The 27,546-nt window shown below is 43.9% G+C and overlaps 3 protein-coding genes across 10 annotated transcripts in view; 2 read left to right on the forward strand and 1 right to left on the reverse strand.

Moving 5' to 3' along the window:
- Positions 1–13,533, forward strand: part of LOC134447928 (pleckstrin homology domain-containing family A member 7-like) — a 208,161-nt gene extending 194,628 nt beyond the window's left edge. For 6 of the 7 annotated variants that reach the window (XM_063197645.1, XM_063197647.1, XM_063197648.1 and 3 more), the window contains 9 exons: positions 1,454–1,614; positions 3,129–3,317; positions 4,267–4,360; positions 5,426–5,520; positions 7,076–7,360; positions 10,322–10,564; positions 11,369–11,499; positions 12,477–12,613; positions 13,053–13,533. In XM_063197645.1, coding sequence (XP_063053715.1) covers positions 1,454–1,614; positions 3,129–3,317; positions 4,267–4,360; positions 5,426–5,520; positions 7,076–7,360; positions 10,322–10,564; positions 11,369–11,499; positions 12,477–12,613; positions 13,053–13,075 — 1,358 coding nt within the window. In that variant the 3' untranslated portion in view covers positions 13,076–13,533. The remainder of the gene's footprint in view (positions 1–1,453; positions 1,615–3,128; positions 3,318–4,266; positions 4,361–5,425; positions 5,521–7,075; positions 7,361–10,321; positions 10,565–11,368; positions 11,500–12,476; positions 12,614–13,052) is intronic. The other variant, XM_063197646.1, reaches the window with a different exon arrangement.
- Positions 13,534–14,028: 495 nt separating this feature from the next.
- On the reverse strand, positions 14,029–21,527 carry c4h11orf58 (chromosome 4 C11orf58 homolog). 2 transcript variants are annotated; one of them, XM_063196250.1, is made up of 6 exons: positions 21,344–21,527; positions 20,472–20,555; positions 20,147–20,176; positions 19,546–19,606; positions 19,094–19,203; positions 14,029–14,472 (listed from the first exon to the last, which is right to left on the reverse strand). In XM_063196250.1, exons 1-6 carry the CDS (start codon positions 21,398–21,400, stop codon positions 14,209–14,211), a joined length of 606 nt encoding a protein of 201 aa, XP_063052320.1. In that variant the 5' UTR covers positions 21,401–21,527; the 3' UTR covers positions 14,029–14,208. The 2 variants fall into 2 exon arrangements, with proteins under 2 accessions (XP_063052320.1, XP_063052321.1); XM_063196251.1 differs by lacking the exon at positions 20,147–20,176 and having other exon boundaries at positions 21,344–21,526.
- A 252-nt stretch (positions 21,528–21,779) lies between these two features.
- Positions 21,780–27,535, forward strand: LOC134446963 (vacuolar protein sorting-associated protein 72 homolog). Its single transcript, XM_063196252.1, has 6 exons — positions 21,780–22,273; positions 22,427–22,579; positions 22,793–22,910; positions 23,294–23,470; positions 24,737–24,881; positions 26,255–27,535. The coding sequence occupies exons 1-6, from the start codon at positions 22,157–22,159 to the stop codon at positions 26,745–26,747; spliced, it is 1,203 nt and encodes a 400-aa protein (XP_063052322.1). The 5' UTR covers positions 21,780–22,156; the 3' UTR covers positions 26,748–27,535.
- Positions 27,536–27,546: the final 11 nt, after the last annotated feature.

Raw genomic sequence — 27,546 nt, forward strand, 5'->3', positions numbered from 1 at the left:
GTAACTTGTAAGGCATGTACAAAGCAAAATCAAACATTTGTTAGGCATGTATTCGCAAATGTCTTGTTCATGCACAATAAGGGATTAATTACCAATTTAACCTTAGTAAGGACTTAGTAGGCCTTAGCGTTTGCTTAGTACATACCTCACAAGTTACTTATGCAGGCATTAACATTGTATGTATTACTATTAGTGCTTATAGATGTATCCCTAAAATAAAGTGTTACCACATTACACTAAGCTGACGCTTTTCAGTTATGTATGTACAAGGTATTGGTTGCATTACATCACATTACTTTACACTTGTTACATTGTGACACTTTACACAAAGCGGACGCTTTTTATCCGAAGCGACTTTCAGTTACTTACGTATGTACAGGGTTAGGGTTAAGCGAAGCGACTTTCAGTTATTTATATACAGGGTATTGGTTGCAGTCCCTGGAGCAATGTGGGATTAGGTGCCTTGCTCAAAGACACTTCATGATGAAGGTTGCTGGTTAGGTTGCTGGATTCAAACCTGCAATCCTCTGATCTAAAGGCCGGCGCTCTAACCACTGAGCCATGGCTGCCCCATCAGTGTCACCTGTACTTGGCAAACACCTACTGTATACACCCATCCCACAGACACCCACCCAAGCCTCCTTCACTTGCCAATAACCCACCAGCTGGGTGTCATTCCAACATATATTTTTATTGTGTGTGTGTGTGTGTGTGTGTGTGTGTGTGTGTGTGTGTGTGTGTGTGTGTGTGTGTGTGTGTGTGTGTGTGTGTGTGTGTGTGTGTGTGTGTGTGTGTGTGTGTAAGAAAGAGACAGAGAGAGAGAGAGAAAGAGAGAGAGAATTTGCATGTACTATGTGTGTGGGTTCAGCCTGATCTCCAAACATTCTGTGCTCCTGGACACGGAATTGTTTTCCGTGATGGGCACACGGAAGTGCTTTCTATAGGCTAGTATTACCACAGCACTGTGTTAACTCTATCATTAGAAAATACATACCAAATGCTAATTACTAAACAAAATAATGCCATAGCAATTTAAGTTGTGCCCTGACCAAAACATTCCCTAACCTTAACCTGTTATTAAAGACATATTTTTGAGAAATACCTTTTCCAGTTGGTTGCTAGGCTATCAAATTCATATAATGATTGAACGAAAACTAGCTGTGCCCAGACCAAAACAATCCCTAACCCTAACCTGTCAGTAAGAACTTTTTTTTTTTGTGAAAAAATATTTGAAGAAAAATCCTGAGAAAACACAAGACTGTGGAAACATAGAGCTGTGGGAGTATAGAGAGAGCACTTCTGTGTGTCCATCACGGAAAATAATTCTGTGTCCAGGAGCACAGAATTATTTGGAGATCATGTTGGTAGGTTTGTAACTGTGCATGTATGTTTGCCAATGTGTTTGTGTCTGTGTCTGTGGGTGTCCGTGACATGTGTATCTGTCAACGTCCAGAGCGTAAGCTGGCCCCCTCAGTGCCTGAGTCCACCGTGCCTTCTCGCTGCGTGACCCCCGCCCTGGGGGAGAGGTCATCCAGAAGCAGCCCCACCCCCCCGGACAGCAACCCCCCCTCGCAGTGGCAGCCACCCCCACCAAACACTTCAGTGCCAACATGGGTATGTAGTATGTACAGTAGTGGTAGAGATGTGCCAACATGGGTATTTACAGTAGTGGTAGAGATGTGCCAACATGGGTATGTACCGTATGTATTGGTAGAGATGTGCCAACATGGGTATGTAAGTAGTGGTAGAGATGTGCCAACATGGGTATGTAAGTAGTGGTAGAGATGTGCCAACATGGGTATAGTGGTGGTAGAGATGTCAAACACTTCAGTGCCAACATGGGTATGTACCGTATGTATTGCTAGAGATGTGCCAACATGGGTATGTACTACAGTAGTGGTAGAGATGTGCCAACATGGGTATAGTAGTGGTAGAGATGTGCCAACATGGGTATAGTAGTGGTAGAGATGTGCCAACATGGGTATAGTAGTGGTAGAGATGTGCCAACATGGGTATGTATGTAGTGGAGTGGAGATGTTTTGGACTTCAGTGCCAACATGGGTATGTATGTAGTGGAGTGGAGATGTTTTGGACTTCAGTGCCAACATGGGTATTTACAGTAGTGGAGTGGAGATGTTTTGGACTTCAGTGCCAACATGGGTATGTATGCACAGTAGTGGTAGAGATGATTTGTACTTCACTGATCTCAACTCCGATTAAAGGGGTAGGCTATGCCACTATTTTGGGGCTTAATACAGTTAAAATCGTTGGTCAGGGTTTATAAAGGTGGTAAACGCCAACTGTATTAAACCCCAAAATAGTGGCATACCCCTTTAAAGTAGCCCCATCATGCACGCCGCTCACACAGTGGAATGCCATAATAATAGTCCTTAAAAAAATCAACTACCATAGTACTACACAACAATGGCATTACACAGTCCCGTAGCCTCTTACTGCAGCAGGGGTCGCCGGCGACCCTATTCACTTGCTGAAAATGCTTAACTACATCATAACAACATTGCTGTGATATTATAGAGAGCCATAGTGCTGCGCTAAGGGTTAAGTTATACATTATGACTTGGTCATTGCCATTTTGGTAACGGCAAATGTATAAGAGGGGCTGATATTAATGGGGTTAAGGTTTCCAGCAGCATGCACATCATAATACACATTGCTGTTATATATTATGTAGCATACATTACATTATTCCCAATTGTATTAGTGTTATAAACGACAGTAATGTTTGTTTCTTCTTTTTTTGCACTGGTACACTATACTATACTATACTATACTATACTATACTATACTATACTATACTATACTATACTGTACTATACTATACTATACTATACTATACTATAATATACAATACTATACTATACTGTACTGTACTGTACTGTACTGTACTATACTACACTGTGCTATGCTTTAGTAATGTACCTAAAGTTTACTATTGACTTCAGATTTTACAGTATTTACATTTTTACAGCATTACATGTGTTGTTTTGCCTGTGCATGTAAAGCAGTAAACTGCTGGTGATATACAGTGTGCTGTTTGGGCTGTCAATGTGTTGCTGGTGTGGTGATATATGCTGTTTGGGCTGTTCATGTGGTGCTGGTGTGTGTAGGACGAGGAGCACGCCCCCCCGCGCCCACCCCTGCCTTTGCTCTACGACAGCGAGGAGACCCCCCCGGCCGTGCCCCCCCTCCCCAGGGAGGCCACCGGCGTCATCAGACACACGTCGGTACGCGGCCTGAAGCGCCAGTCGGACGGCAGGAAGAGGGACCGCGAGGGCCACTACCCCTTCGACAACAAGGTCAGATCCCATACGAGAACCAATAACCCACCCACCTCAACAACAAGGTCAGAGTCCATAGGAGAACCAATAACCCCCCCACCTCAACAACAAGGTCAGAGTCCATACTCAACAACAAGGTCAGAGTCCATAGGAGAACCAATAACCCCCCCACCTCAACAACAAGGTCAGATCTCATACTAGAACCCCACTACCCCTTCGACAACAAGGTCAGATCCCATACGAGAACCAATAAACTCTCGACAACAAGGTCAGAGTCCATACGAGAACCACTACCCCCTCGACAACAAGGTCAGATCCCATGCTAGAACAAATACCCCCCACCCAGACAACAAGGTCAGTTCCCATACGAGAACCAATACCCCTTTGACAACAAGGTCAGATTCCATACTATAATCAATAACCCCCCACACCCCACCCAGACAACAAGGTCAGATCTCTTACTAGAACCTAAACCAATACACCCACCGCACTCAAGGTGAAAAGGATTTGTACTGACATTATCCCATGTGGAGGACTGTGCAGGTCGTACCTCACACTGATGTGTGTGTATGTGTGCGTTCGTGCATGTGTGTGTGCGTTCGTACGTGTGTGTGTGCGTGCGTGTACGTGCTTGCGTGCGCGTCCGTGCGTGCGTACGTGTGTGTGTGCGTGCGTGCGTGTGCGCTTGCGTGCGCACGTGTGTGTGTGTGTGTGTGTGCACGTGCGTACGTGTGTGTGTGTGTGTGTGTGTGCGTGCGTGTGTGTGTGTGTGTGTGTGTGTGCGTGCACGTGCGTGCGTACGTGTGTGTGAGTGTGTGAGCCCGCGTGCGTACGTGTGTGTGTGTGTGAGTGCGTGCACGCGTGCATACGTGTGTGTGTGTGTGTACGTGTGCGTGTGTATATGTGTGTGTGTGTGTGTGTGTGTGTGTGCGTGCGTACGTGTGTGTGTGTGTGTGTGTGTGTGCAGGTGGAGCTGAGGTCGTACCTGAGTGAGCCGGAGCTGGCTGCAGGCCTGCAGGTGCATGGAGAGGAGGACGGCCTCCAGACACTGACCAGCAGAGGTATATAGATGTCACGATGCCCCTGTCTCCATGGCAACCCTGCTGCACTGTACACCATATCGCTGTATCCCTGGCAACCTTGCTCTACACCTCTGTGTCCCTTACACCAGAGACGGATAATTCTGAAGAATCTTTGCTTACACTACCCTACATCATCCTTCTCTTGATGACACTGCCAAGATGGAGGGCTTTTGTTAACTGAACCTTCTTTCTTAAAGGTGCACTGTGTAATATTTTTAGTAGTTAATTTACAGAATTCAAGTTGCCCATTCACAAATGTTACCTTTTTCATTAAAAAAACCCACCAGCAAATTCAACGTATTTATTATGACTGGGAAAATGGTACTATTCATACATGGAAAGGAGGATCTTCTATTGAATTTCCAAAAATAGATGTTTTTAGATACAAGACCTACTGTACTTTGGTCAAACTACGGTAGTAAATATTAGGTCATTATTAAGTGAATATTCATAAAAAGATCACAGCACAGTTTCAATGAGCAGCATAATTGCAATACCTGCTCCGTCCTACACAGTGCACCTTTAATCTTTCTGGCCATGATGCCAGTCTTCTGTCTACCTGCGTGTGCAGTTACATTTGAAACTTTTTGTTTTCAGTTGGTGTGGAAAGGTATATTTTCAAGCAATTAGTGAACAGTCTTCAAATTCTGAGGAGCAAAAATATCCTCTTTTAAAGTGTTGAAATGTAGTTTTAACTATATATTTTCTGACTTTATCCATGTACCAGTTTTCTTTTTAAATATACTTTTGGGCTTTTTATGCCTTTATTTGAGATGGGACGTTGAGAGAGTGGAAATGAGATGGGGAGGGATCGGGAAATAACCTCCGGTGGGAAGTGAACCCGCGTGCCCGGTGTAATGGTACGCCGTCTTAGCTTATTGAGCCACTGTGACCCCATCTACGTACCATCTTGCGGACATTTCACGTTAATATCTTAGTTTTTTTGTCTTTGTGAGAGAGGTCCATGATGTATTTTAATAAACATTTTATGTTTTCTATCCTTTTCTGTCTCTCTCCATTCCTCCTGTCCTCTTTTCCACCAAGTCCTATCTGGCTCGTCCTCCAGGATACACCAGACGAGCCACGTCTCCTCCTTCGTGACGATGAGGAAAGGCAGCGACTTCAGAGGAGTTGTACAGGTCAGTCAGGCAGGCAGCTCTCCTGCCATCCCACCGTGCTGTCCTGCCCTTCTGGAATCTGTCCTCTCCTCCTCTCCTCTCCTCTCCTCTCCTCTCCTCTCCTCTCCTCTCCTCCCTCTCCTCTCCTCTCCTCTCCTCCCTCTCCTCTCCTCTCCTCTCCTCTCCTCTCCTCTCTCCTCCTCACCTCTCCTCTCTTCCTTTTCTCTCCTTTCTCCTCCTCTCCTCTCTAACTCCCCTCTCGTCTCCTCTCCTCTCCTCTCCTCCTGTCTTCTCTCCTCTCCTCTCCTCTCCTCCCTCTCTCCTCCTCTCCTCTCCTCTCCTCTCCTCTCTCTCTCCCTCTCCTCTCCTCTCCTCTTCTCTCCTCTCCTCTCCTCTCTCCTCTCCTCTCCTCTTCTCCTCTCCCCTCTCCTCTCCTCTCCTCTCCTCTCCTCTCCTCTCCTCTCCTCTCCTCTCTCTCCTCTCTTCTCTCCTCTCCTCTCCTCTCCTCTCCTCTCCCCTCCCCCCCCCTCTCCTCTCCTCCTCCTCTCTCCTCTCCTCTCCTCTCCTCTCCTCTCTTCCCCTCTCCTCTCCTCTCCTCCCCTCCCTCTCCTCTCTTTCTCTCTCCTCCCCTCCTCTCTCCTCTCCTCTCCTCTCCTCTCCTCTCCTCTCCTCTCCTCTCCTCTCCTCTCCTCTCCTCTCCTCTCCTCTCTTCTCCTCTCCTCTCCTCTCTTCCCTCTCCTCCCCTCTCCCTCTCCTCCTCCCCTCCTCTCCTCTCCTCTCCTCTCCTCTCCTCTCCTCTCCTCTCCTCTTCCCCCTGCTCATCTCCTCTCCTCTTCTCTCCTCCCTTCTCCTCTCCTCTCCTCCCTTCTCTTCTCCTTTTCTCTTCTCTCCTCTCCTCTTCTCTCTTCTCTCCTCTCATTTATGTCCTTGTTTCCCTTTGTGTGTCTTTGTCTCTTCTCTTGTTTTGGATGTTTTCGCCACACTTTGAGCCAAGCAAATGAATTTGACTCAGTTGAACTCCTCAGCCGGGTTTCCACCATAAGCATATAGAAAATGGTTTCTTATATTGTGTTGCTTTTGCTGATACTTTGGTTTACTGTGAGTGCAATACGCTTCTTCTCACTCTTCATCTCTCTCTCTCTCTCTCTCTCTCTCTCTTTGTTTTTATTATCCTCCATCCTTCCTTTGTCCCTCCCCACGTCCTCTGTCATCTGTGAATATATGTATGGTGAATATACTGTATGTGCAATGTTGTGTGTGTTTGATGTCTTTGTGTCTTCTTCTGTATATATGTACCAGTATCTATGCTACTTGACACCTTAATTTCCCTCGGGATCAATAAATGAAACTCTACTATACTCTACTCTACTCTATCTTATCAGGAGAGACCAAAGAGTGCCTTGGTTTACTGTGAGTGCAATACGCTTCTTCTCACTCTTCATCTCTCTCTCTCTCTCTCTCTCTCTCTCTCTCTCTCTCTCTCTCTCTCTCTCTCTCTCTCTGTGTCACTGTCTTTGTTTTTATTATCCTCCATCCTTCCTTTCTTCCTCCCCACGTCCTCTGTCTATCTTCTCAGGAGAGACCAAAGAGTGCCTTGGAGAGGCTGTACGGTGCCGAGCCCCAGGAGGTGGATGGCCAGCCTCAGCAGCCTCCGCAGCCCCAGCAGACGGCCGCGCGGAGCCGCATGAGCGCCGAGGAGCAGCTGGAGCGTATGAAGCGCCACCAGAGGGCGCTGGTCAGAGAGCGGAAACGCAACCTCAGCCAGGGCGATCGCCTGTCCAACGTCTCCACCTCCACCGCCGCCGCCACCACTGCCATCGCCGTAGCGACGCGCCCCCTGACCTCTGACCCCTCAGTCGCAGTACGTTACCCGGCCGCACCCCTCCCCCACCCCGGCAGGCACAGGACGCACCACCACCACCACCACAGAGACATGGCCAGCTAACCTTACGCTAACATGCTAACATCGACCCACTCTCCGAGTGTAACCGACAACCGCTAGTTAGCGCATTAAGCTAATGCTAATGCTAAGCTAAAGTCAAGCGAGAAGGGAGAATTGGTGATCGGTGACACTGCTGCACTTTGGAATTGGGGATCTCTGGCCATTGGGGTTTGCTTTGTCTTGCTTACGCTATTCTGCTACGAAGAGACAGCACTTGTTTTTTTCCCACTCTCACACAAGACTACTGAATGTACTACCGTGAGAAGAAGAGGGTGTCTGGTGTCTTCTCTTTCCTCTCACACACTGAACTAATCTTCTCTCAAAACGAAACAAATTCTTTTTTTTTTTTTGTAAATGTATATTTTCGGTGATGTTTAATTATGCACATTAACTTATGGAATCATCTAAACTATTTTTTGTAGTAACATTTGTAAATCTCTATTTTTGTTAATATTTGATAATGTTAACGGGGAAATGTTTACCTGACTTCATCCACCATTCGATTCAGATTGATTTTTTTTCCCCTTTCCCAGGGGGGAAAGAAAAAAGAAAAAAAGGGTGACAAGCAACCTGATATCAGTTGTGTCGGCAACCACTATTCTCATTACTGCATGTCTGACAAAGAAAAAGGAATCAAATCAAGCAATCACTTTAAATCCATCGGTTTACTTTTGCAGTCCTCCTGCAAGGATGACCTGATCAGTTGAGTGCCTTCTTGTGTGAATCGTGGATACCGAATGGGGTAGATTAGTGGCTTATGCAGTCTGTTGACTATAGATAGGCTATTGAATGATATGGACGTGTGTGTGTGTGTGTGCGCGTGTGCGTGTGCGTGCGTGCGTGCAGATGTTGTCTATGGAGATGCTAAGACTAGTATATAGTGGTATGAGATTTGCTATATTGTACAGCTAGACAGGCTACAGGTTAGGGGCCAGGTGACATAGTTACTTTCACATAAAAGACTATTTTTCCAGTAAAGTACTAACCTTGAAGTGGAGTGGAGTGGAGTGTAGTGCCGACTGTGAGATTGCATAGAGACATTGAGACCTGTCGGTCTCCATTCGCAAAAGAAAAGACTATAAAGAGCATATATATGCCAAGAGCAGGTTGGTGTGTGAGATACTGACTGTACTTTAGATTTGCCTAACAAGGAGAGTGCACTGGGGGGGGGGGGAGGATCAGCCAAAGAATCAGGGGAAGAGGTACTGAAGGCTTGAGATGTATGTATGAGCATCGTGTGACAGTGACACACTGGTTGGGGTGTGGTGATGACCTAATAATAAACATTGTGCTGTGGTTGACAATAATAATAACCAGATTATTAATCATACCCTCATCTCACTAAATCTCAGCAGCCCTGTGCATCAGTCTGTGGTTGAGCATCCAGCACAGTAGGGGGCGCTTGTTTGTTTGTTTGTTTGGGAAATGGTTCACTTCGCACCTGCCTACTGTACGCGACTGCCAGAATGTGGTGTGGCGGCACCACCGTTTACTCCGCCACTTATGTGTGTGTGTTTTTCATTCGTTATGCATCGTTTTGCCGCCTTGTTCGCGTTCAACATATTTACTGTAACAGTGCCAGCCGTCTCCATCTAACAGCGAGCTTCTACTGTACAAGGCCTTACTCATTTACCTGCCACCAGTAACTTTAAAAAGAGAAGAACACAAAACGATGGATAATCCCTCTGTTACTGTTACTGTACATCGAGTGTCTTTCATTTCTTCTGCAGATGGACTTTGGACTCACTACTCAAGTCGATACAGTTAAACCTCAGTGTACATGTTTGATTAATTTCACGTTCAAGTGACAAACGTAGGACCTGCGTGGTGATTTTGTGTTAAAGGAAACATCTATCTTTACCGTACATGTGAGTGGAGTGTGCACTAAACACCTGTCTGTGTCTTATCCAAAGTGTCCTCTTGAGTTGATAGCAAATCAAACAAACAACACCATCCCATCATGCCCCATCCCATCATGCCCCATCAACACAGCAACAGCTCCTCCCCAATCACCTCTAAAGCCCTCCCTCAGCTCCTCCCCAATCACCTTTTAACCCCTCCCTCCGTGTCCCTCGGATGTACAGTTACGTTCCATAGGTCTGCATTTTAGCACTGAATAAAAGCCAACGCGCCCTGATGATCTGGTGAATAATGGTCTGTTTTGTTTCTGGGTGAATGTGCTGTGGCATTGGAGTTTGATCTCATTTACTAGATGAAGCGGAGGAGTGTCTCTTGATGATGATGTCACTGCATGCGGGGGTGTGGATCATACACAAACACACTTTTCTCCAGACTTCTCTCGCTCTCTCTCTCTCTTTCAATCTCCATCTGACTCACAGTCTACAGGTGCAATTCTGGGCTTCTGGGACTTCAAGCATGGCTTTATTTTTCTGCGTTATTACAATCACGGCCATTTTATTTCTATTGCAGTACGGTAAGAGTATTTTACAGTACTAATATCTGTACTTTAAAGTGAAATGGTTTACGACAGGTAGGCCAAACATGAATTCTCCTATTCTGCCCTTCAAAGGTAAAGTGTAGTAACTACGCCAACATTGAGGCTGAGAAAAAAATGCCTTCAGAGAATTGATATTGCAGATACTGCAAATTTGACAGAGTAATATCTCTAAAACAGGACACATTTGGACCAGAAGGTTTTGTCACAAGATAAAGAAGGTGTTATGAAGGCCATTTTCAGTCTAAACTGAATTTTGACAAAATACGTAGTTACTGTATTTTGCCTTTGTACAGCAGTATTGTATGGAGCTTGTCCACAGAACTTGAATGTCCTGTCCCTATGTGTGCACCAGCACCTGTTGTTTGGTACATGTTAGAAGTGTGTCGATTTAAAGGTGACAGCTGATGTATTACTCTCCTTAGCAAAATAAGGAGCAGGATTTGGATTCACAGCTGGCCGACGGAACAGTACCAGCGGAGGAGGAGCAGCAGATTGCACCAGGGAGAGCCAGCCGTGACATCACCGAGCCCAGCCGTGACATCACCGAGCCACCCAGCCAACCCAGGGCCGGGGACAGTGATGGGGAGTGGCTTACGGTGCTGGCTGTACCAATGAAGCATCAGGACATCGAGCCGGTGGACTTCGAGTTTGACATCAGCAGAGAGGTAGAAACAGTTAGATATTTGCTCGTAAAATAAAGGAGATTTAAATAATAATAATAAATATGTCCTCAAAGTCATCATGCTTCTCAAGTACAGTACAGTAGATCAGTTTTGCAATACACTAATGCACATGTTTTTTTAATGCCTGGAGTTAAGAACTTTCTTTTTGATAAAATTACTGTTTAATCACCATTAAATTGCATATTCAACAAACAGTATCATTTTATTGTATTCTGTCCATGTATCCTGTTGGCCCCTCTGCCCAAGGTCCTAAGTCTGGTGCCTTCCCCACATAGCAGCTACCACTATAATGAAAATTTCTACTCTACTCTATTCTATCCTATTCTATTCTATCCTATTCTATTCTATCCCTATTCTTTTCTATTCTATTCTATTCCATTCTATCCTATTCTATTCTATTCTATCCTATCATATTCTATTCTATCCTATTCTATTCTATCCTATCCTATTCTATTCTATCCTATTCTGTTCTATTCTATTCTATACTATCCTATCCTATCATATTCTATCCTATCCTATTCTACTCTATCCTATCCTATCCCTATTCTTTTCTATTCTATTCTATTCCATTCTATCCTATTCTATTCCATTCTATCCTATTCTATTCTATTCTATCCTATCATATTCTATTCTATCCTATCCTATCCTATTCTATCCAATTCTTTTCTATTCTATTCTATTATATTCTATTCTATTCTATTCTATTATATTATATTCTATCCTATCCTATTCTATTCTATCCTATTATATTCTATCCTATTCTATTCTATTCTATCCTATCTACAGCTGGCTCCTCCCCCTAAGGTGCCGATCCCCAGGCGCTATGTGGATCTGGAGGAAGAGAGTCTGACTACAGAGGAGCTGGAGGAACGCCAGGCCAAAGCAGAGAAGATCAAGAACCTCCTCGCCAAGTCCAGGTAAGGATACTAATGTGCAGGGCCGGATTAAGATGGCCCGGGGCCCCTAGGCTACATGTTGCTGTGGGGCCCCCTGAAAGACAAATTTCACTACAAATGTACATAGACACTGTCATAATTACAAGCTAGGAAGTAAGGGTAACATGTCTACCAAGTGTACTCAACATGACGTATGAATTTTTTAATATTGCACCTTGTCACAATTCTGCAATTTTCCACTTTTGGCCAGTCAGGGGCCCCCTGGCAGGTGGGGGCCCCTAGGCTGCAGCCATATCTAGCCTGTGCATTAATCCGGCCCTGCTAATATGGCTGTACTTCTGTGCAGATGGACCTAACGTTTTGGTCATTAGCATTTTGGTGGTAATACAGTTATAACAAGGGCTCTGCATGAAAGGTGCAGTCTGCATGGAGCTGTTCACGTGCTACTTTTATCTGGAAAACTGATACTGAAAGAACCAAAAGAAACCGCTTGTCCACATTGTCTTCTTTGTCCCACTGTGACACTTCCCCTCCCAACCCCCTCCTATTTTGTAATTGTGTGAAGTCTGTTTCTGTTTTAAGTGTAATACTGTATACACAGAAATAATACAGCAGATTCACAAACAGCAGCTTAGGGTCTTGTGCAACCAACCAAGAGCTAGTTCTTTTTAGGGGTGTAAATCACAGCCTTCATGACGATACGCTACGGTATCGATTTCTCAGGGATTTGTTTTTTTTCGATACTTAAGAATTCCCCACGATACGATGCGATTCGGTTCGATTTTTTCCAATTACTTTTCCACTACTATTGTGTTATGGAGCTAGGGCATTGCACAGGGGCCAGCGATTCCATTCTTTTCGATTCTTAAGAATGCCCCATGATGCGATGCGATTCGATTAAATCGCCGGCCGATACTTCTGATACATCGATACATTTCGATTTTATTTACATCCCTAGTTCTTGTGTAACCAACCAAGAGCTGGTTCTTGTGTTTCAGTGGCCAAGGCATCTCGTCTGGTCCCAGCATGGACACATCGGACCTGGACTCCGCCCTGCAGCAGAGGGAGAGGATTGTGGGTATTCCACGCGCACTGGCATCAGAGGCCTCCATTAAGATCAAGCAGGCAGCAGCAGGTGGGCGTCACTCATAGCTCATCTATCTTTTAAATTACAATATTTTACAGTAGGACTTACAGTCTAATTTATTTTGTCACGTAGACTAATTTACCAATCAGTTTTATTTTCATTTCAATTTTATTTTTACGGTTTCGGTTTCATAAGTGTTTCGAGACCATGGTCTATGGTGATATTGTACTTTAAACAATACAGTGGATATCATATTATCTCCAGAAGACATTTCAATCATGCAGCTGATCTCTCTGTAGATGAGGCAATAAGTGTTAAGAGTGCAGGCAGAAGGAATATGTCCTTTCTCAATTCCATTTTCTCTAGCTCTGCTGTACAAAAATATAAGGTGTGCAGACAATAATCGGTATGAGCAGGGTAGGATGAAGAATGCCTCTCAACTTCTCTCAACAAAATACTTAAATGTGTGTACTGCTTCCATTTTCAGCCCGAGCATCCCTTGGACAATGAGGTTTATGGCGTGGACTACTCCCCAAGATCCAGCTTTTAAAATCAATATCAAGTATTTAATGTCACCACTAATGTTTTTTTATTTATGACCCACGAGTATTTTTTTTTAGATAGGACATGTGTAATTTAACCTTTATCCTGTTGGAAGGCCAATACATCTGCTTTGCTATTTTGTTAATACGGCATGCTGGTTTGTTCTGCACTTGTGATTGTACATGTTTGACCCGAAAAACAGAGAAAAAAACAAACTTCACTTATACCTTTGAATGTGACTTTGTCTGGTCTAGTTTTCACACATCTCTTAAGGAATCTGTCATCTTAGTTTGGAAAAGGCATCTTTTTTTATACAGTGACTAAAACGTGTACAGTGTAAACTACATTCTGAGCACTTTTAATTCTACTGCAAAGTAATATTTTGCTTCTGGTATTTCGTATGAATTAAATGCCATGGTCCAACATCTATTTGCCTGTACAGTTCCTCTAAGTCTAATAAATCAATTCTCTAATAAGACATGTGACAATTAGCAGCAGGTAGTAAACAGTGACAAGGTACTCACAGGTTCTTGAATTTGACTTAAATGATATTAAGACAGACACTGACATTTCCCAAAGTCTATGTCGAGTCGAAGTGTATCAGCTTTCGTAATAACGATCAGTGATTGGATACTCTTTGGTGAACTCTATCCTATCACTGGGCGTGACCAGGCTGACACACTTCCAAGGCTCATACACTTGGCATTGGGAAATAGTGACTGCCTCTGCATTTTGCATTAGGTGAAATTGGTGCTTCTTCAGTGAACTCTGTGCCAGGGCCTAAATAATTTATTTAGTCCCTGGCACAGAGGTCACTGAAAAAGCACCAATGGTCAGGGAGTAAAATGTGGGAAGGGGAGGAAAGGATGGACCCAACACCATTGAGGAGAGAAGACCACAGTGAGCAGACGACACTCTCGTTTCTGTACTTTTCAACTTTATGAATATCATTGAAAAAGTCCAACACAACGGAGCAGGATTTTTACAAACAAATCATCACAGACGACTACGGAAACATTTAACACAAATAAAAGTGTCATGTCACATTTAGAAAAGAAAGAAAAAAACAAACACACTCTGTCTCTCCCTGTCTCCTCCTTTTAGGAAGATTTTACAAATGTCATTTTGAGGCCGTTTTTCTTGTCGTCTTCTTCGTCGTCGTCTGCCGAGTCCTTCTCATCTTCCTCTTCCTCTTCATCCTCCTCCGCGCTAGAGCCCTGCTCAGAGGATGAAGGGCTTTTGCTGCGGTCTCTGGGCTCGGGGGCCTTGGACGCGTCTGTGGAGGGGTTGGAGGGGTTGGGGCTGTGGGGCTTCTCTGCTGCAGCGGGGGGCTCCTCTGGAGCTAAAGGTGGAGGCGGCTCAGGCTGTGGAAAAGGGGGGAACAGGTTTAGGTTTTGAGGAAGGGCTCTCTAGTTAAATAAAAACCAGACAGGACCGTGGTGAGAGAGACAAGAAACAAGTTGGGGGAGAGAGCCATGTCGCCCCACTAAATTAGTAATCTTGGTAACACTTTATTTTAGGGATACATCTATAAGCACTAATACATACAATGTTAATGCCTGTATAAGTAACTTGTAAGGCATGTACTAAACAAACGCTAAGGCCTACTAGGTCCTTACTAAGGTTAAATTGGTAATAAATCCCTTATTGTGCATGAACAAGACATTTGAGAATACATGCCTAACAAATGTTTGACTTTGCTTTGTACATGCCATACAAGTTACTTATACAGGGACATTGTATGTATTAGTTCTAATAGATGTATCCCTAAACTAAAGTGTTACCGTAATCTTATATGGATTTAAAGGGAAAGCATGACAGACATACAGCACACTCACCGGCCACTTTAACACCTATACAACTGTTCGTTGACACAAATTTCTGATCAGCCAATCACATGGTGGCAACTCAATGCATTTATGCATGTAGACATGGTCGAGATGACCTGATGCCGTTCAAACCGAGCATCATAATGGAGAAGAAAGGTTATTTAAAATGACTTTGAACTAGGCGTGGCTGTTGGTGCCGAAAGGGCTGGATTTGAGTATTTCAGATATACTGATCTACTGGTATATTCACACACAACAATCTCTAGGGTATACAAAGAATGGTCTGAAAAAGAAAAAAAATACAGTGAGCAGCAGTTCTGTGGGCAAAGATGCCTTGTTGACGGCAGAGGTAAGAGGAAAATGGCCAGACTGGTTTGAGCTGATACAAAGGCAACATTAAGTCAAATAACCACTCATTACAACCGAGGTATGCATAAGAGAATGTCTGATTCAGATCTTGAGGCAAATGGGCTACAGCAGCAGAAAACCACATTTGGTGCCACTCCTGTCAGCTAAGGACAGGAAAATGAGGCAACAATTTGCACAGGCTCACCATAAACGACACTAGAAGATCGGAAATATGTTGCCTGGTCTGATCTACTGCAACACTCAGGTGGGATGGCCAGAATTTGGCGTCAAGAAAATGAAAATATGGATCTACCCTGCCTTACATCAACGTTTCAGATATAATGGCATATGGATATTTTCTTAGCACAGTTGGGGCCAAATAGTACCAATTTATCTTTGTTGGAATTCCACAGCCTACCCAAGTATTGCTATAGGCCAGGGATGGGGAACCTTTTTCATTCGAGGGTCCACTTCAAATTCATCCGAGGGCCGTAAAAGTCCTCCGAGGGCCATACTATGAACACAAACCAGGATTTCCCCCTGCACTTTAGGCCTATATTGAAGGCAGCCACCTTTAACCCTTTGAGGAGTACCATAACAAATATGTGATTAGAATTTTGTCAAAATGTTGAGTTCTCATTATGATGTCATAAGGACTTTGCAAGATTTTTAACACAGACTTCTATGGAAGCTGTAGAGTGTTCGATTAAAATTCTAAAAGAACTGGGGGAAAATCCTTACTCCTCAAAGGGTTAAAACAGACCCCACATTCTCCTGGTCCCCTGAATATAACTTCATTGTATTGCAAATGTATTTTCTAAGATCCCATTACAAAATATGTGTATATATTTCATGTGAAGCGGCATAACAATAACATCACATTGGGGGCCTTATAAAACGGGCTCAAGGGCCGCAAATGGCCCTCGAGACATAGGTTCCCCACCTCTGTTATAGGCAGTGAAGGCAGTTCTGAAGGCAAAAGGGGGTCCAATCCAGCACTAGGGAGGTAATCCTAATGAAGTGGCCGGTGAGTGTACATTGCTTAGGATAGCTTAAGCAATTTATGCCAACAACTCCACAAAATTTCATTAAAATCTATGAAAGCCCACCAAGGAAACTCTCACTCATACTCCACAGCCCACCATGCTTACAGCACGCAACAAAATTGCATTTATGCCTCATCCGTGCAAGGGAGCAGTGCGGCGGGACAGTATCATGGAGGACAATGGGAAAGAGCACTAGCTAACTACTCGCCCCACCAACCTGGTGGGTTGGGAGTCTGACTGGCAACCTTTGGGCTACACGTCTTGACAGCCTAACTGCTTACCCACGACTGACCTGCCATAACCATTAGAGGGTACAGCATACTGCACACAACCATAGTCCGCCCACCTCACTGAAGCCCAGCCCACACTCTCTGCAGGATCTTATAGAGCACAAGAAATACAATTATAACTGTTGAAGGGACAGTATTGGTGCGCTGTATACATGAGACTCCTCCCTCTCCTCTCCCCATGTTGTTATTATGCTTTCTTAATGCCGCCTGTCTACCTGCCTGGTCCATGTCTACCCTACCCCTCCCTTCCCTTGTCTTATACTGTATTGTGTATTGTGTATGTAATGTACAGGTGGGTTGACAGGTCTTCTTATGGGCACTGCTTTTGCGGCGACTGCACCTTGTGTGGTGAGAACGAATTTCCCCTTAGGGACAATAAAGGCTACTACTACTACTACTACTACATCAATCTATCCTCCACCCACCTCAATACAGCCATGCCCACTGGAGCATCTGGAGGATCTTAACGTGTATGATATTATTATAACTATTAGAGGGTACAGTACAATGCCCACCACCCTAATCCACCCACCTCACTGACACCCAGGCCACAGTGTCTGGAGGATCTTAAAGTGCACATGTAATATTATAATAATTATTAGAAGGGACAGTATTGGTGTAGCCTGATAATCATTGACTTTCAAATCTCTTCGAGACTTGGTCTGAAGAGCATAACAATTAACATTTCCCAAATGGCCTCCCTCGGTTTGCTAATGATTGTTTGCTTCCCAACAAAGTGGGAGGAGTTCCCGTATTTTGCGGGAACACAGAAAGTACTTGCATCGACTCTTGACCTGACTGGTAGCAACGCTGAAGCTGTTGCGTCACTAGGAGGGCACGGCCTGGGTAGTATTGGTGCACAGCACACTACGGCTGTAACGATACACTCAACTCACGATTCGGTTTGTATCATGATTCATGACCTACGGTTCGATACACCGCACGATTTCACATTAGCCAACATTATACATTTTATGAATGAAAACTATGGTAGTTTATAGGTAGAATAGGTTACAAGGAGCTACTAATCATTTTTTTAAAGTTTCTATATAACTAGACTGCCTGTGCAGTCGCCTTCGACTGCTTAAGGTATATCCCCGAAACGCGACGCTTCCAGTCCCCCATCATTCCTACCACTCCCGTCCACCATTTCGTAAACGTATATGATACATACAGACGTGACATGACGTGCATAGGCTTAAAACCAAACGACTATTGTGAAAATGAAGCAAAAAATGGGGCAAATGGTAATACTGTTTTAATGGTTCAGTGGATATACCACATTAGGTACAGTGTAATAACCAGTGTAACAATATTTAATACAATGTAATTTTTTACTTACATCATGTGTTTGTGCGTAAGTGGTATTACATGGTATTGCATATTGTTACACTGATATTACACTATATTACATGGTATTGCATACTGTTACACTCGTTATTACGCTGTACCTGATATTGCATATTGTTACACTGGTATTACACTAGTATTACATGGGTTGTTACATTGGTTATTACACTGTACCTAATATGGTAGATTCACCGAAATGGTGAACCATTAAAATAAGGTGTTACCGGGCAAATCAATCCACCCAGTCAGAAGTTATGGGCCAAATGAAAATTCCGCCATTTTGAAAGTGTTGTCTTCCAAACTCGAATCAGTTCATGAACCTACCCTAGAGCATTCACACACCAAAATCTGGGACAAATCCATCCACCCGGTCATTAGTTATGGGCCAAAGAATAATTCGGCCATCTTGAATTCAGCCATCTTGAAAGTGTTGACCTCCAAACTCGAATCAGTTCATGAACCTACCCTAGAGCATTCACACACCAAATCTGGGACAAATCCATCCACCCGGTCAGAAGTTATGGACCAAACAAAAATTCGGCCATCTTGAATTCAGCCATCTTGAAAGTGTTGACCTCCCAACTCGAAGCAGTTCATGAACCTACCCTAGAGCATTCACACACCAAATCTGGGACAAATCCATCCACCCGGTCAGAAGTTATGGACCAAACAAAAATTCGGCCATCTTGAATTCAGCCATCTTGAAAGTGTTGACCTCCAAACTCGAATCAGTTCATGAACCTGCCCTAGAGCATTCACCCAAAAAATCTGGGACAAATCCAAACATCCGTTCAAAAGTTATCGCGTTAACACGAAAGACCTTACGCGGCGGACGCGGCGGACGCGGACGCGGACGCGGACGCGGCGGCGGCGCACGCAAAACCATTACATCCCCGACGCTCCGCGTTTCGGGGATATAATAATGATGATGCTTGGAAGCACTATCACTTCATATCATGTGGTTGTTTTCTGGGCAGATGGGTATCAAAAACATTAAAAGGGCGTATCACGATACAGTATTGTGTCTCTGTGTATCACGATTTCTCGGTTCGATACAATATCGTTACAGCCCTACTGTACACATCCATTATCCATCCATCCATTCCTCCATAATCCACCCACCTCGCTGAAGCCCAGGCCAACGTGTCTGCGGTTGCGTCCGGACAGCATCCCGTCCAGGCCCTGCTGGTACTGCTGCTCCAGCTCTGCGTTCATCCTCTGGTCCTCAGTACCTACAGGAACGTCACAGTGCATTACATTACACTACACGCACATGATTTTTTTTATATCCAAAAAGGTCAAACAAATGAGGACACACTACAATTGGCACAATTACATGACTCCCCATCACAGGAGGGAGTAGTGTGCTGTGAGGGCAAATTACACGTTTTCCATGCCACACCAAAACACCAACATACTGTGTTAAACATGTCAGTGGCACATAAAGGTAACTTATCTGAAAGAAATGCATTATGCTGGTGGCAAATATTGATGAATGAATGTTATGTGACGTGTGACGTCTAATGTGAATGTGACAAACAGCTATTACAATATTTTTTTTGCTGTTTGCTTACCAGAGCGGAAGTGAGATGTAGACTTGTGATCTCCAATGACAAGCCGTCCGGTGGGTTCTCTCTAGAAAAGACATGTAAAGGTCAAATTCATCATCATTCACCACAATGACAGAATATGGAACAAAAAAAAACTTTGCATGATGCCAGTGTTTAAGAGCCATGTGCCAAAATGTAATTTCGCAACTGTTCTGCAAAACTGCAGCCGGGTCAAAGACGTCTTTGTCATTCAGTGTTACGGACACCTTCCGCCGACTGTAACTGCAAAAAAACATGATTTCAATGTTTCCATGTTTCCATGTTTCAAGTGAATGGATGACAGCCAAGGCTTTCATGAATTCCCTGTGACAATACATAAATAAAAAGAGTCATGTTTATTACAGTTACAGTCAGCAGAAGGCATCCGTTACACTGAATGACAATGCCGTTTTACACGTCTTTCACCCAGCCGTTGTATTAGTGCCAAACTATTAATGCACCTGGACTGTGCGATGTATGGACTGTGCTATGCAGTTGTTTATTGTATTTACTAGTATTTCTCATTCATGTTGAGTCAGATGTCAGATATTTGTGACGAAATCCCTCCGTCAGTGCGACAACATACCTGTCCGAGTTGCTGCCCTCTGGCCTGGGACTATAAAGAGTTCCAGATAAAAAAACAAAAACAAGGTTCCTGAACAGGTATAAATGTCCTTTTATGCCCACATGTGTTCATTTACTTAATGCAAATCGCTAACTGACATCTCTGTCTGGTAATGCTATGTGTGTATGTACATGATTGTATGTATGGAGAGATACCCACTATGAACTGTGGTTATCTATCTGTTGGACCTTCATGTGTTATATGTTGTGTGTGTGGAAGCTTTGTGAATATCCAAGACAAATTTCCCACAAGACCATTAAGCAATCGTGACTCTTGACATACAGACCTTCCCTGCGCCCATCAGCCTGAGGAACTTCTGCCTCCTCTCATCTGTTCCCAGGTCAGCCCCCGACCACTGAGTGTTCTCACCCTGAAAGTCACAGCAACACATTGGCACAGCTCAGTGCCTGATTTCACGATTGGCAGCGTTTTCAAGGAGAACATCTAGCCATTAGATTTTTCTTATTTCATAAATCGTTGAAGTTTCAGGCTCTTTCTTCTACAATCAGGCATTACGTAACATTTAGTGGATGCTTTGATCCAGAGCGACTTAAAGTTATTTAGGTAGCCTACTACAGGGTACTGAATATAAGTCCCTTGACCAATTGTGAAGTTACTCATTGTTTAAAGCCACTTCAGTCTGGGATGCTATGGGGTTAGAATCTGCAATCTCCTGAATCTAAGAGTACCAAACTCCTAACCATTCATTCAGAGTAGCATCACTTAATCATGTTTCATGTGTAAGGAAAAACTCTGATTCTTCATGAGACATGAATCTAAAAAAAACATACATACATAACATACACATTCAAAAATGTGCCCTGGTTTCATAGCCAAACTAATAGTCCACAGTCATTAGAAATAGACTCTTCATATTGTAAACAGAACCTGAACAGGCAACCACATCCACAAAGTCAACTATGTTCTAATAAACATATGGGCGGACATTTAGTGTTTTTGAAACCACATAATTGTTTATTACCTTGATACTATTCGGGTAACGAACACAGCGCTCACAAACCCAACCTGTATACATCTGCGACTAACTAAGCTCTGGAAAATTAGAGGGAAGCAACAGAGCTGCTGCGTAGCCTTACAAGCTAACAAACCCTAGCAGAAGAATTGAAATGTGTTGGTAGACCAGATAAGCTCACATACTTCATCATTGGGAGATGCGGATCTTTTTGTCCCGTGTCGATCTTGTGTAGAGCTCATTTTATCTGTGCGAATCCAACCTAAAGTACGTTAAACATAACACAATAATGTCCCGTCCACCAACAATCTGCTATTTCATTGGATCATGTTCTTCTGATTTGGGTTGACAGAGGAATAAAAAATATAACACTGAGTTCTTCCGGTGAAGGCACAAGTTTTACCAAAGTAAAAGTTCGAAAATGCCAGTATTGTTCAGACTGCCAAAATCACGAATTGGGAGTCATTCCTGCAAAGTGATCTGTTTGCTTTTGATACCGATGTTTAAACGGTATTCAAATAGAATGCTCTGCTAACGTGTGTGAAATTCACTACCCACACTTTTGCACTGTTATTTTGACATAAACATGTAAACCGGAAGTATTACCTACATTCACCATGTCCAGTTTGAAAACACAAATGGTTTAGCCGTTCTTGTGCGAGAATTTCAGTTAAATATAGTTGCTGTCTGCATGTTATTGCACAATCTGTGATCTTAACAGAAATTCAGGGCACTCGTCGCATTTTTTAGAAAACCAGAGGACAGACAGACAGACAGTAATCGTAAGAGTTAATTCTCCTTCGAGTGAACTAAACAGCTAACACAGTTAGCTACTTTGCCATTCATTTCAGCTTGATCGGTAAGGTCCTCACAACAGATATTGTGCCTTCGAAGAGCAGTATCAAACAAAACAAATAGTACGTTGTTATTGGTGCTTGCCTCGGCAGAGTGAGTTTTCGACTTTCCACTGTCTGCTGGTCCTTCATTTAACCGCCAAGATGAGTTTGGCGTCTTCCCGAGAGCAGCGAAAAACGGCAGGCAATCGCATGTCAAAGTTGCTGGATGTTGAGGAAGAAGACGAGTTCTACAAGACGACATATGGAGGTTTTAACGATGTACGGATTTTAATAATGCCTCGTTGCTTATTTGTACAACCCTGTGATCCGATCAATGTCAACTCAGTTCTAAACACACACGGCAAAACCTAGGTATCGTACATTTGTCCTCTGGTGTGTTTTATGTTAACCTTTTGTTGTTTTCTGATGTAGGAATCGGGCGATGATGAGTATAAAGGTGATCATTCAGACTCCGAGGATGAAGTTGACAGCGATTTTGACATTGATGAAGGGGATGAGCCAGACAGTGAACAAGAGGAGGATGCACCTCGTCGAAAGAGTCGGGTGGTCACCAAAGCCTACAAGGTGACTGACAATATTTCCTTACTGACGTGATGGTTTCACCTAGAGAATATTATAATTTATGGGACATGGAAAGGGCAGCGCACAGCACATGGCCTCACCATAACATGCGCAGTAGCTAAATGGAAGCAAGCAGAGTTCAACATGCTAAGCAGCCAGCAACTACATAAAGGTGCGGTATTTCATTCTCACATTGAACCTATTCTTTTTTCTCAGGAACCAGTGAAAGTTGTCAAACCTAAACCAAAGAAGCCGTCTGTTGAGCAGAAGAAAACGGAACGAGTCAAGACCCCTCAGAAACGTACAGCTCAGGTGTTCCAGGACTTCGCAGAAAGTAAGTAGATTATTATGGCCTGACAACTTGCATGTTAACTAAACACACCACTGTTTCCTGACTGATTGTTCACTAAGGCCAACATTTCCAGGGATGTATTTCCCTTAACATTGATGCAACAATTGCACAAAATCAGCTTTCTGGAGTGTAGGACGACACTTTTTTGGACCACTGTGTGCACCTCACTGTGTGTTAACACAATACAAGGAAGCAAAATGACTAAATCACCAAGCCAAATTTTGTTCAAATCTGTGCAATAAGGCCTGAATAAACATAGGTATCTGAATGAGGACAGGTGTCTGATTTCCCTTGAAATGGCCCTAATGAAAAACCACTGACACCAACCCTCGTAACATCATGATCCTCCACCTCTATCTCCACAGTTCGCAAGTCAGTGCGACAGTCTACCAGCGAGCACACTCGTAAAACCAACCTGCGGCTGCAGCTGCGTCAAGAGGCCCCCAGGAGGCGCCGTGGAGCACACCATGACCGGCCCCTCACTCAAGACGAGCTGCTGGCAGAGGCCAAAGTCACTGCCGAGGAAAACCTCAGGTCACTTGGTAAGAGCAGACGTGGGCAAACTCAGGCCCGGGGGCCACATGCGGCCCCTTGGGCCATTTCATGTGGCCCCCAGAGACTTTACAAGAAAGACAACTTTTAAATCCAAATTCAAACAGTTACTCAACATTCTTAAAATGCTACCTAAAGCAAGAGTCTTGTGAATTTAAGATCAACTAAAGACATGGGCTTCATCTAAATACCTTCTACAATGTGCAGGAATATCATGGCTGCCAAGTTATGTCAGCGTACACCGTTTTATTATTGACACGGGCAAGTTGTCTGTGGCATCCGGCCCTTCGGTCAGTATTGTAAACCCAATGTGGCCCTCGGGCCGAAATAATTGCCCACACCTGTTGTAAGAGCAGAAGAAGATCATTAAACGGACACTGTGTGAGATTTTTAGTTGTTTATTTCTAGAATTCGTGCTGCTCATTCACTAATGTTACCTTTTTCTTGAATACTTACCACCAGCATCAAATTCAAGTATTCATTATGACTGGAAAAAATACATTTTTCATACATGAAAAGGGGGATCTTCTCCATGGTCCGCCATTTTGAATTTCCAAAAATAGCCATTTTTAGCTGCAAAAATGACTGTACTTGGACCATACTAGAAAATATTTGTTTATTACTAAGTAAACTTTCATGTAAAGATCAAATTTGGCAATAGGCAGCCCAGTTTCAATGAGCAGCATAGTTGCAGTACCTTTTTTGACCATTTCCTGCACAGTGTCCCTTTAAGGAATGCATTGTGAAGCCTTGGCCTGATGGTTCAAGGAAGTCTGTTTTGGAATGGGAAGGTTGCAGGTTCAGATCTCACAGCAGCATAACAGCTAACGTCACATTGCTCATGGGACTATACCCAATACCCTGTGCGGCTGTGCCTATATAACTAAGTCACTATGGATTGAAGTGCGTGCTAAATGTAATTTAATGAAGGGGAAATTATAATATTAGTTTAACAATTTGCAACATATTTAATAAAAAAGCTGCACTCTTGGGTGTAATTCTTGCAGTTTTTAGACAGACGTTTAGGCCTAAGCCTTCTTCAGCGTCTTTACCAACTTTACCAACCAGACTTTGTAAGAAACATATGTATTAGGTTCATTATGTCTAACTGTTAAACTTGAACACTTTAGGCTTTTTCATATCTTAAGGCAAAAGAAAACCTAAAGTGTTTGTAAGAAACAGTTGGGAGTTGAGTGCACTTTCTAAAAAGACAACTTGCAACATGACATTTCTTGTTAATTTTTTGTGGTCCACAGAGAACTATGAGAGACTGGAGGCGGACAAGAAGAAGCAGGTTCACAAGAAGCGACGTTTCGATGGGCCGACCATCCGCTACCACTCCGTGCTCATGCCTCTCCTGTCCGACTCGCTCCTCAAGGAAGAGAATGTGGACGTAGAGGGGTATGTGGTTCACTTATTGACTCCTGTGGTGTGAGGGTCTGCTACAAAGATGATTTGTTTTTGCCTGGTATTAACCAAGTAGCTGCAGCCCCTTCCTTATTTGCTATACCAGTCTAATGCCGGGATAGTGAGACAAGTTGCAATAGTGAGTTGGCCAAAAATGTATGTCCTGGTGTTATCACACCTTTGTAAGGCCCTCGATACGCTTGCCGCACGCCACCGCGTGCGACCGACTGCACATGCTTGCTTTAAAAGCAGTAGACCAACACGCACAATACTGGCGGTGTCCTCCAGGGGGCAGAGAGAGCAGCATTGCCATCCGGAAATTTGGAAAACGAACTGTAAGGAAACAAAAACAAAAAAATAAGGACTCCCCAAGAGAAGATACTGCTACTCCTACATTTGCATGCTCCTTTTTCAAAGTGCAACGGGGAAGTATGATCACAAATGTTTGTAATTTCGGACAAGCTCAATGACACACTCTTAATTAAAAGTTGTCGCAATTGTCATTTTCACCAGAAGAACTTGCGTGGAACTGTGCAGTCTTTCTTACGACTGCCTCCAGCGAGTTTGAAGATATCGCACCTAACGCACGTGTATGGATGCAGTATCTAACGCGTGCGAAATTGACATGAAATACGCATGTTAACGCGTTCATGCACGAATGGAGGCAGTATCTAATGCACACAAAATTGACATGAAATATGCATGTTAACAGATTCATGCACGAAATGTGCCCGTGCACACACGTCCTGCCGCAAGCATATCGAGGGCCTAACAATTTCGTAACATGTAGGAAAATGTTAATGGTGTGTAACCTAAAGAATCTCCAAGGTCCCATATCATCTTTTTTGTACTTTTGCTACAGAAAACCATTTACTTGCACTGGCCTAGCACATCAACCTCTGGAATTAGAGGAACTGCTTGGAATATAAAAAAAAGTCTAAAAAATGTCTCCCTCCACACGTCTAAAACTAACTATTGACTAATTAGATCTAAATCATAAATTGTCATTTTAAGTAGGGATGCATCGATACCACTTTTTTGAAAACCGATACAAGTACGAGTACATTAATGTGTGTACTTGCCGATACCGAGCACCGATACCTTTTACCACCAAAATACAATGAAAATAAATGCATGGCCTTGTTTCTTTCCACCTGTGATATTTTTATTGTCCATTTCCATGTAGATTTAAATGTTAGTAAATGTATGTCTCATTGCTCTTGACTTCCCCATCACAACCAGCAGCACCAACTGAAATTCCATTGCATGTCTAACTTCGCCCACGTCCAATTTCCATGCACATGGCAAATATGGTAAATGTCCTTGTGTTGTATTCTTCTAACCTTGGCTGCTCTGTTTCTGAACAGGCTGGACCAGGATGCTCCTCAGCCCACCACCTCCACCTCCTCCACGTCCTCCTCCTCGGCTCCCACCTCCTCCTCCCAGGGCTCCTCAGGTACAGCGGGGTCAGCGTCAGGGTCAGGGTCGGGCCTGTGCTCCCGTACCTACATCACGTTCAGCGACGACGACGCCATGGCCATGGTGTTCCCCGCGGCAACCAGAGGCTCTGCCCCCCAGCTCCCTGTACAGGAAGTGTGTCCCGTCACGCACAAGCCGGCGCTGTACCGCGACCCCGTCACGGACATCCCCTACGCCAACGCACGCGCCTTCCGCATCATCCGGGAGGCCTACCGCAAGTACGTGGCAGCCCACGGCTTCCCCGTTACCGAGGTGACGGGGTCGGGAGCCGGGGCCAGCGCTGGGGGGGCCACGGAAGCGTCGTCTGCTTCGACCTCAGCTGCGCCGCCTAAAGGCCTCTGCCAGAAGACGCTCGTCAAGCAGGCGGTGGCCGCCACATAAACCAGGGAAAGACGGACTATATCAGTCATTTCACACCAGCTCTGTCTGCTAATTGGGGGAGTTGCCTTTTTTGTTTTGTCTCATGCATTACACACGTGGTTTTGACTGATCCGTTGATGCAGTCAAAGTTAAAAACTTTTCGGAACATTTTGGCCGAGACAACTACCAGTAAGCCGACGGAACGAACACACGATGCATTTGGATATTGCCATAGAGTTCATGAGATCCATTAGCAGTGTAAAACATGCTGAAAGAGGATTGCTGAGGTGGTGGTAATGAACGTTCACAAGAAAAGAATGACCACACACTATGTTCAGTGCCATGATTGTTTTTCTTCAGAGGGATAAAAAAAAAGATAGCAAACATGTTTAAATTGAATAAATACACACATGACATTGAGCAGACAGTGTTTGTTGTCGCTCACTGTGAAATCACCTTGATACGTCTTCCTGAGGTGCTTCAGTCTCCCACCACCAGAAACTTTTGTGATTTTGTTTTAAACAAAAAATATCAGGTGTTCTATAGTGACTGATTTTTAGCTGATGTTGAGACTCTTTTGTGGGTCTGGGGAAGCTGATGGAGGGTTATTTTGTTTGTTTGTTTTGTTTGGAGACTGTTTTGTGTTAAATAATGTTCCAAGTCTTTTTGCATACCCATACCCAATTGCAGGAGTCATAGTGATGATGGGTTTTCTGCAGCTGTTTGTACCTACTTGTTTGTAAACAATGTTTTTCTTACACACCAATTTGTAGCACCAAATGTACAATAAATATCTGGTTACTATCGTGCATTGTGTACT

The sequence above is a fragment of the Engraulis encrasicolus genome, chromosome 4 (assembly GCF_034702125.1).
Source record: "Engraulis encrasicolus isolate BLACKSEA-1 chromosome 4, IST_EnEncr_1.0, whole genome shotgun sequence".
NCBI lineage: Eukaryota > Metazoa > Chordata > Actinopteri > Clupeiformes > Engraulidae > Engraulis > Engraulis encrasicolus.